General features: G+C 45.5%; 1 protein-coding gene across 1 annotated transcript in view; it reads right to left on the bottom strand.

Annotated features, from left to right (window-relative positions):
• The window catches only part of shroom4 (shroom family member 4), a gene marked incomplete at its 5' end in the record, with an annotated part of 22,308 nt that extends 13,252 nt beyond the window's left edge, over positions 1-9,056 (bottom strand). Inside the window, 2 exons of the mRNA XM_079371579.1 lie at positions 8,727-8,731; positions 8,934-9,056. Of these exons, the coding sequence (XP_079227705.1) occupies positions 8,727-8,731; positions 8,934-9,056 (128 nt within the window). The remainder of the gene's footprint in view (positions 1-8,726; positions 8,732-8,933) is intronic.
• Between the last annotated feature and the right edge of the window lie 1,472 nt (positions 9,057-10,528).

Below are 10,528 nucleotides of genomic sequence, written 5' to 3'. Positions count from 1 at the left end.
CACCCATCCATCCTCAGGCTGCTCGACCGTCTGCTTCTGTTTGAGGTGGACTTGTTACGACACGGCACAACGACAACTTGATCGATTGATAATTCTGCTTCTCGCTTATCTCTAATAAAGGTTTTAAAGGTCACATAACACGAGTCTCCACTCTGTCTACAAAACCCCCCAATGATGAGAAAAGTCCATCCTCTCTGTCTTTCTTCAGAAAATGTGTGCTCAAACAGGCCGTTTGGAGATGTTCCCTCTATGACATCACAAAGGGCAGTAGCCCCTCCCCCCAGGTGGGTGACACTCCCACAGCTAGGTGTTTGTTCTGCCCTCTGAGTCTGCCTTCTCACCGTAAACAATAGGACATGGAGCCAGAAAGCACCGAGTACACCCGAGCCCTTCCAGAGAGGGGGCGTGGTCAGACACAGCTCATTTACATATTTAAAGCTACAGACACAGAAACAGCCTGTTCTGAGCAGGGCTGAAATAGAGGGGTTTATAGACATGATCAAATACAGGATCAGAGTGGATTTACAACAACACTCTTCACACACATGTTGATTCATCTGAACATGACGATCGTCTCTCCACTTATTATTCACTTTGAAAGTATTTAGACGTTACTGTGGTCAAAACGCGGCTTCGTTTTAACGCTTAAATAATGAAATGCAGGCGAAGGTTTTAAAATCTAAAAAAGACAACAACAATAAAAAAAACATTGAATATTGATTATAAGCATCTTTCAGAAACCAAACCAAAGAAATGCAAACGTCTCTTCTCATGAATCCTGACCCAGAGGAATGCGTCACACCCACTGTCACCCTCTCGTCTCGCAGCACCCACAAACGCCGGCTCCCCTCTCAGACGTTCCTTTCATCCCACTTCTAACGAGGAGCGAACGTGAGGGAGGTCATAAAATACATTTAAAAAATCCGCCTTACGCAACCTGACGAGGACGAGGGACGAGGACGGGGGACGAACATGGACAGAGACGATGCAGCAAACAAAGGGAGTTTTGTGTCTTTTTATTTTGACCACAAACTGAAGTCGACGTGCCAGGGTCAGCCACGAGAGGGGACCGCATTGCGTAGAGGAATGAGTGTGTGTGTGTGTGTGTGTGTGTGTGTGTGTGTGGGGTACATTCTTTGGTTTGAGGCAAGGCTGCGCTGCAATAAACCGTAAACACATAAACACAGAAAACACACAAACTCTTTTTTTAATCCGACATATTAGCTGGACGAGGAGTCTTTAGATGTTTGTTTGGACGGCGTGCGAGTGGAAAAGTCAACACGGCTGCAGAGACGAGGCCGTAACGTTAGCGTTAGCGTTAGCGTAAAGTGTAACGTTTAGTAAACGAAGGCGTGAGCTGTTGGTCCTTCCTCTTGGTGGTTAATCTGAGGCGAGTTAATGGCGGTAAATTGTAAATCGGACTCACTGGATAAACCTAAAGAAATAACAGCCTCAAAGATGAAGTGGTTCAATCCAAAATGGCGAGTTTGAACAAATCCACAAAAAAAAAAATATATATATATTATTCTTCAGAAGCTGAGTCATTTAAGGCTCGACTGTCCGAGTTAAAAAAAAATAAACCACTAGACGCTACGTTTGGAAGGTTTTTGGTTAAGGATTGGTTAAAAAACATTCAATTAAAAAAACTTTATTTGTCCCCGGGGGAGGAACAGACTGATCCTCCAGAACTTTGGGTTGGAACAAAATTAAAACTTCTTCCAAGACGGTTTCACAAATGTTTAAATTCTTCTTCTTTTTCCTGCCTTAAGTGTCTTCTTGTTGTCCTGCTGATCAGAAAGCCGCCACTGAACCGAGCCGTGGATCAGAGAGAGAGAGAGAGAGAGAGAGAGAGAGAGAGAGAGAGAGAGAGAGAGAGAGAGAGAGAGAGAGAGAGAGCTCCAAATGTTCAAATCAGCAGAACAGAAAACCAAACGAGGTGTTTCTAAAGCTGCTCTCCATCGCTTAAAGGTGCAACCCTGGTGTAATATGAGTGTGTGTGTGTGTGTGTGTGTGTGTGTGTGTGTGTGTGTGTGTGTGTGTGTGTGTGTGTGTGTGTGTGTGTGCGTGCCTCATGTCGGGACCTCGTCACACACAGAAACACACAACGTGAACATGACTTACATTTGTTCCATGTTTTCACTTATAGTCTATTCCTGATTTTAAACAATAATACTAGTGCTGTGTGTGTGTGTGTGTGTGTGTGTGTGTGTGTTTGTGGGTCATTGTACTGATGACACACACACACACACACACACACACACACACACAGGGGTTGTTATTGTAGTGTGTGAGAGCCTGCAGACGTAGCCTAAAAGAAACAGCTAAAGGCTCCACAGATCACAGATAAAGACATTCCTGCCCCACCCCAACAAACACACACACACACACACACACACACACACACACACACACTGCGACTCGACTTATCTGCACACTTTATGGTCCTGCAGCAGACACACATTTTGTCGCTCCCCTTCGTCTCTCGTCTTCCTCGCTCAAACTTTAAAGTGACTTTTGGATTTGAGCGACCATCACAATAAAAGGGGCTTCACACTCGAGCCCGATACTGAGGTCGATACCGGTCAACGCCACTTCTCCCTCACCGACCAATCAAAATAAAAAAGGGGCGGGGCTTCTGATATTAGCTTTGTCGACGACATAATCAGAGAAGTCTGACTCGTCAGGACGCGACTGTTTCACGCTGTCGTCACCTTTTCCTTTCAGTCATTTTTCTATTTAACCAGGTTGGGTTCATTAAAACACCTGACAGACATTATTAATGGATGCAGACGCTAACTTTCATCACAGGTAGGAACAACGAGCGCTGGGGTGTCGTACGAGGGCGCCGGGCCAAAAGCCGTAAAACATAAATAAATAAATAAAATAAAAAAAGACGTATCGCCATCATTCAGAAACAACTTGAATAAAAACATGGAAATAAAATCTTTCAGCAATGAAAGTCAGAAATGAAAAAAAACAAAGGAAATATTTTCATTTTAATTCTTCTTCATCCTCTGATCGTGTGTTTTTTTTTGGAAAAATACCCAAAACGCCGTAAACATCCCAAAACCTCAACCATGGTGAGTTTTCTGAGGAGAAGCAGAATTAATTATCTGATGACTTAACGAGATTAAACAACAACAACAACAACAACAACAACAACAACAACAACAACAACAACAAGCAGCTGAAGTTTTTATTTTTCCATCTCGCTCTTCGTGTTCTTCCCCCTCGTCCGTCTCATCAATATGCTCCATTGTGTACTACGCTCAAACACAACATGTGTTTTTGGTTAGTTAGGACAGTTAGCAGAGCAAGTCAGGGCAGAGGACACACACACACACACACACACACACACACACACACACACACACACACACAGTAGAGACAATAGCATCTCTATCTGATGGCATCCTCATCTACCCCCCGCTGAGCAGATTGCTACTGGAGGCTACCTTTACTGGAATGTAGGGAGTAACACACACACACACACACACACACACACACACACACACACACACACACTGTTTACCAACCGAGGACATTTGGCTGCATACCTTCGACCACATGTCAAAACATTCTTCTGTAAAATCCCTGGATTTCTGTTTCCGTCAAACAGCAGGAACCAGGGAGACACGTTAGCGTCTCCCGTCTTTGTTTCTTCTTCTGATCGCATCGAAACGTCCCGACGGCTCCGCTGTGCTTTCAAACAGATACTCAGCTAGATTGCTCCACGCCCCCCCCCCCCCCCATTTGAAGAAGAAGAAGAAGAAGAAGGACTTCAGATATTTCCAAACTCTGTCGTGAAAGCGTGGTCATGTTTACCGTGAATTAGTGTCCATTTGATTGGACAGGAGGATCATTAAAGACGGTCCACTGACAAACAAACAAAGACGTGTGATGAGATCTTCACAGCTGATCCCGGATCTCTCCATAGACCCCCCCCCCCCCCATAGATACTCAGTTCATGTGTCCACACAGTCACTCTGAAGCTTGGGTTAAGTCAGGTCACGAAGCAGAGATGGGACAGATCCGATCAGTATCAGGTCCTATATCGGCCTCATTTACAGATTGGTTGTTTCAATCGCGGTGCCAATAATCAATAAAGACATCTGTCGTCACACAGGGTGAGCACAGGTTCTACCAAGTCCATCATGGAGGCCCACGTGGGTGAAGTCCACTCAGACAGACTCTGGTACAACATGTAGGGTCTGATGTTCATTAAGACAGGGGGGGGGGGGGGGAGTGTCTGGTCTTAAGAGCGTCCGGTGGGAAAATCCCAGTCCAGACATTCCAAGTGAGCGACTGGAATCTATCAGAACAATGTGTCACGAGCGTCCCTTTAATAAAAACCTCCGACTCTGTTCACAAATAAACAGCAGTGATTTAAACGACTTCCATTTCCCGCCTTCCCGCCCACCCCGACAAATTCCATCCGCCGCTCGTATTTGAAACACAGACGGTTGCACGTTTTTTCCTGGTTTCCGTGTTGTCCCACGGGAGAGTATCGTTATTAAAGTGAGGGATCAGAGAGGAGTCACGAGCTCACAGGAACAGGTCAATGTCGAGACGCTACGCAGAGACCTTCTGCTGGCGTCCGACAGAACAATGGAAGGATCTCGCTACTGAGTCATCGGGAACCACATTTGACAAGAAGACGTAAAAAGACGTGAAACGTGTTCGAAAAACACATAACCGATGACAACTGGGCGAGGTGATAGATTACCCATAAAACCTTGCTCTAGCGTCTTTCGGTCTGTGACCATATTCACCAAAGGGGTCAAGTCCAGGTTTGTCCACTGATCAAGACCCGGCGGACTCCAATCGGTGGGTCAGAGGCCACGCCATACGTCGCCGTTCGCTGCCACTCAAGAAGTCACCGATTGGGATTCCAGGGCGATCGACAAAAAAATACCATCCAGTTGGACGCAGTGGGAAATATGGGATGGAGCCCAGAAGATCTGAGGGGAACCAGAACCTGAAACCCATGGTAGTCCAGGACGCCACTGGATGGACGTGGATATTTTTGGAAAATGTGATGAAAGCTTAATTCTGTTTTCGTTCTCATGTCAACATGTTCGATTGTTGACCCTCAACGACTCGTCCCAACGACAGGTGAAACCTTTTCCTAAACGTTTGGTTTGCTTTAGCGTTAGCTAGAAATATTTACAGCCACAGAAGAGCGTTTTAGAAAAACTGATTTTTAGTTGACTGAAGTTGAGGTTGTCAAAATGTTCCATTTCTGAAGTTGATCGCTACGAGCGTCGGGGGGGGTCGCTGGCTGGCGTTGGTTCAAGGATTAAAAATGTCAACGTAAGGGTTTTCTGAAAGGTCAAAGGGAGGACTTCAATGGGCAGAAAAAAGGTGGGCGGGGCCGCTCGCCGTGGAGCTCTTCAGACTTTATCACTACATGGTTGACTGACATGAAAGCTAATGACTCACCGGCTAACTGCTCGATCAGATAAAAGCTCACACTTACCGTGTCGGGACGCAGATAATCAGTGGAAGACGAGTCCGCAAGTCGGAAAATTATAAGCTCAACTGGTGGACACGGACAATATCTCAACTCACACACACACACACACACACACACACACACACACACACACACACCACAGTTGGTAATTTGTTCTGCTCCAGGAGGAATGTTGACCAAATGGCTTATATCCCTGTGCTGTCTCAGTCTGGAGAAGTCGACCATCCCCCCCCTTTCCCCCCAACCATCCAGCGGCGTCCATGCTCCCAAAGGGCCATGAACACACACACACACTCCACAAAACATGGACATCCTGAGAGGGCAACTGAACCGTTTTTATTCACTCCGCAAATACCCCGACGGAGCCACTGTTTCAATTACACGTTAAAGACCGACTGTAACAACAAAAACAACCAAAAAAAGACGTTTTAAGGTATTTCTGCCAGCGGGGCGATCCCCGAACATGATGGAGGGATTATATATTCAGTCATGCTTTGGACTGCCAATGGATAAAGATAAAAGCAGAGGGGGGTAGAGAGAATGCCGATCAGGCCACAACGTGGGATTAGCTGCAGAAAACAAAGACAAGATAGTTCCAAGAGTCCAAGGTGGAGTAACAACGTAAAACCCAACGACAGACTGAAGAAGGAAGCCGCTTTGCTCGGGCTTCATCAAGTTCTGCAGAGACTTGAATTTCCCTCGGGATCAATAAAGTATCTATCTATCTATCTATCTATCTATCTTAAAATAACAACGTTTTTCTTGCTAATGCTAATGGTTAGCTATAAAGCTGGAGAGCGAGTCAGCGGTTGGTAAAGAGTTCCAGCAGACTTCATGTCGGGCGATGTGAGCGCTCAGTTTCATGGCGTCCATGGTGTTGAAAGGTGAGCGTTTAGGTTTAACATAAGTGAAGTTTATTTTTGCATTACAGACGTTACCTGGATACGTAAGACCGGACTTTAATAGACGTTAACAGGAAGCTATTGAACTTTTGTATTTTTTAGTTTTATGCTTTTTTTTGGTGCTCTGACGCTCGAAGCTTCATCTGTGGGCATTTTGACGAACATCAAAAAAGGTTTAAAGCAACAAAATGTGACTTATGCCTTAAAAATGTGGTTTTAAATGTGACTTTTAATAACACAGTAACGTTTTAACTGGGGGAACGCTCGGCCACGAGACTTCGGCTACGAAAAAGCAGCCGGGTAACTGTTTGAAACGTCGGCTGAGGCTACGAGACAAAAAGAGGACGGAGAGAGAGAGAGAGAGAGAGAGAGAGAGAGAGAGAGAGAGAGTGGCCGAGCTAGAAGCTGGACTTTGTGTGTTGTACGACCCGAGTCGTCTCCCACTCCGTCCTGGACGTTAAGAGGATTAGAAGTGTGTCCACGCAGTAAACCCTCACGCTAACCTAAAACACATTACACGCACGTCTGTCAAGCACACACGCGCATATATATAAATATTAAACGTCTCGACTTTACCTTCTCTTCTGTGCGTTTCCCCTCCTTCCTTCAAGGACTCGATCACTTAATCATTAAACACTTCTCCGTGCCGCCGCGGCTCTCAGCGCCTCGGCTACTTTATCGTGCGTGTATTAAGTAGCCACTGGACACAGAGCAGCCATAGAGCACGCTTTGATTTGGATCTCCTGTTAGCAAGTCCCAGTCACATTTTCCCAGGGGCTGTGTTACTGTGTGTGACTTCATGTGTGTGTGTGTGTGTGTGTGTGTGTGTGTGTTTCCAGATGACTGAGCCAGGCTTTTCCATTCCCTGCTGTGGTCCTGCGGTGAGTATAGGAGGTGCGCCGGCCAACATTTGCACCGCTCAAACTTTTCGAGTGAGTGGGCGAAGGAGTGAAGGAAAGGACCCAGGGAGCAGGGGTTGAATGTTATTCGGCCTACTTATGCACTGGACTGAACACACACACACACACACACACACACACACACACGCACACACAGGCAGATGCCCCCCCCCCCCCTCCCAGCAGAACACACACCAATAATTACTTGCAGTATTTCTAAAGGCACCCTCCTTGTTTCCAGCAGCTCACCGCCCCGCGGAGTGAAACCGTGAGAAGAGGCCGGGAGGAAACGTCGGCTCACCCCCCCCCCCCGCGCGACTTTATCGCACAAGACGAGGTCGAGTCAGAATCTGGAAGAAACACGTCTAAATCTCTCCCAAAACTCGGAGCAAACACACACGACGCTATAAAAGGAACCTCTGTGGGAGGAACAATCAAGCAGCGCTCTGATCCGTTACAGCAGGTACTGAGCTGCCAAAGACGAACACACTGAACGTTGAGAACTACCAACCCTGCACGGATGCCTTGCTCCGACTTTCAAAAGGCAGTAATCTTTCAACCCTTCTCTTCGACTCTTTCTCTGCAGACGACCGTGGAGAAAAGTTGGACGAAAGATAACGGCAGCTCAGCTCGCAGCCCCCCAAGACGTTTTTTTTTTTTTTTTAAAACAGCGAGCTTTAAGATGAAACTGTGCACTTTAGGTCATCAGCAAGCAAGGCCTTGTTGTTTTTTTTTTGTTTCCATCACCAGATAAATAAGTGGAAACAGTTTCTTCTTTACTGCTCAGCTTCGTCCGTGTTGACAGCACGGCTTGAGAAATCCGATTGTATTCCAGTGGTGGCGAATCCCAGCGCTCAACACTACGGCTCTGAGTCGAACGCTTTGTTTTCTGTTTCCACGAACAAGCAGACACACAGAGAGATGACAACATGTAAATCAGACAGAATCAGAGCCTCCTGCTGCAGACTCCATCTGAAGTGGTTTTATTCATCCGTCAGCACGTCCGGCTTTTTCTTTTTTTTAACCCCCCCAGTCAATGAAGTGACAGGGAGATGAACAGAGACTCAATGCAGAGCAGGGAACCCCTTTAAGCACCCTCTGTGGGAACCTTTTGACCCCCCCCCCCTTTAAAGTCTCACAGACCCGACCGCTGCATTACATTAAAATACAGGAGCTTTTTTTAATCCACAGACAGTGACAGCTGACAAACATCAACCAGCACCGGATATCTGCTTAATCGTTGTACAATAACGTTTTTATTCTCTGCAGCAGGGAGGAGGAGAGAAAAAGAAACAGTGGAGCTGTGCATAAAGTGAATACAGAATAGGTTGAAGGAAAAGCTGTTTGTTTTTTTTGTTTTTTTTACCCTGAGTTGAAAAGTTTAAACCAAAGAAGCAGCAGCCAAACACTCAAACAGCTCATATGAATAAATGCTTTTTATTTTTTTACTGGGACTGGAGAATTTTAACAACCACATCCTTTACAAAACTCACATCCTAAAGTCACTTTAAATGTGATATTGTGCAAAAATAATAATAATAATAATGTGCACACAAGTGTGCATGCAAAATGTCATAATAGATGCCTATAAGTGCATAAAAAGCAGTTAAATGTGGTTTATTTGGCCACATGTAGAGGAATTATAGTCGAGCTTACCTTGGTGATGATGAGCGGCTCGCCGTGCTCGAGCCCTCCTTTCAGCGTGAACCCCCAAGGCGCGCCCCCGCTCAACTGGACCTGAATGTGGTGGAAAGAGACGAGCTGCTCCACCGTTTCCATTATTATTATCCTTTCCCTCCCTTTCCGACAGTGTTGTTGGTGTTCTTGTTCCTCTTCCCCTCCCTGACGGTTCGGTAGTCTTTGGACTGACTCGGTGCTGGCTTAACGGTGCCGGTAGCGGACTCTCGGCTTCTCCATCACCTCTGTAACAACAACAGCGAATGGATGGATGGATGGATGAAGAGAGGGGGAGGGAAGAAAACTTTTTTTTTAAGCTAGTGTCAAAGTACACGACGTTAGAGCCAAAATGGCGGTAACAACTTCCGGTTATTAGTTTAAATGCTGTACATAAAGTAGCCGTTAGCGTGATTTACAATCGTAAAATCGCTTTAAATCTGTTCAGACTCATCCACATATCAATACATTTGACATCTTTCACACCTCATTCGTGTATTTCTGAAGAAATGCAGGTCAAGTGCCTTTACTTTGAAGGGAAGGGTACATATTTCCGGTTAGCTTCTGGTTAGCTTTACGTAGCTCAAAACTTTTGGGGAAAACTTTTGGAAGACGGTCCTGATTGACAGGCACATTCAACCAATAAGCAGAGACTCCCTGTGCGAACGCGTCCAATGGGAAGTGAGGAGTGGGTGAGTGGGAGGGGCTACAAGCGAAACAACCGCTGTATTCAATGGAAACATCATGCGGCAAACACAGCTAAATAAGAGCGTCGGAAGAAAGTGTTTGGCCCTTATTTTGAAAATATAATGCCCTCCACTTTGCCACCGAGCCTTGCTGTACAAATTAAAACACAATATAAAAGTAATGCTATTAAATATTTGAATGTAAATGTGCACATTATGTCAGTCCACTCAGTGTTGGATTGTGTACACCCAGGTTACTTGTTGGTGTGTGTAAACAAAGTTATATTAATTAACCATAACCACCTTCAGGGACGGTGGGGGTCTTCATTGTTTTGCACTGCCATTTTGGGGGTCGTAGGCTGAAAAGTTAGCCCTATAAACTTAAAGGTGAAAGCCAATATTGTCTCCATGCATCTGCAAGTGAAGCTCTGTAGTTCTGCATGAACAACTGAAGGCCAATAAAAACATTTGATATCACGTCCCACGCATTTCTAGCCCCCTCCTCCCCCCGTACCAGTCTCCCCCGTCTGACAAACCATATAAAGAAACATTTAAATGAGCAGCTCTCGAACTCGCTGCCATTTTTTATTAATTCTCCCTCCCAAACATACTCTCGGCTCATTAAAGGAACACACAATCTCGGTTAAAGTTTGAATCTAAACTTCCCCTCGGTCCCCAATGGAGCAAAACAGATGTATTAATTTAAGTTTAGCATTAGGCGGACACTCTGTAATTTGTGTTTATTAAAGTACGCGCTGTAAGGAGTAGGCTAGTTTGACAAATGAACCTAAAATTGAAAGTGACCTTTAATTTGTCTTCCACCAAGAGCATACAAACAAACAATTTACACGACAGCGCAAAAGAATAAAAGCATATAAAACAAACTAAAGC

Source organism: Symphodus melops (assembly GCF_947650265.1).
Source record: "Symphodus melops genome assembly, chromosome: 20".
NCBI lineage: Eukaryota > Metazoa > Chordata > Actinopteri > Labriformes > Labridae > Symphodus > Symphodus melops.
The sequence above is the reverse complement of the archived record's forward strand: the minus strand, read 5'-3'. Positions and strand labels throughout refer to the sequence as shown.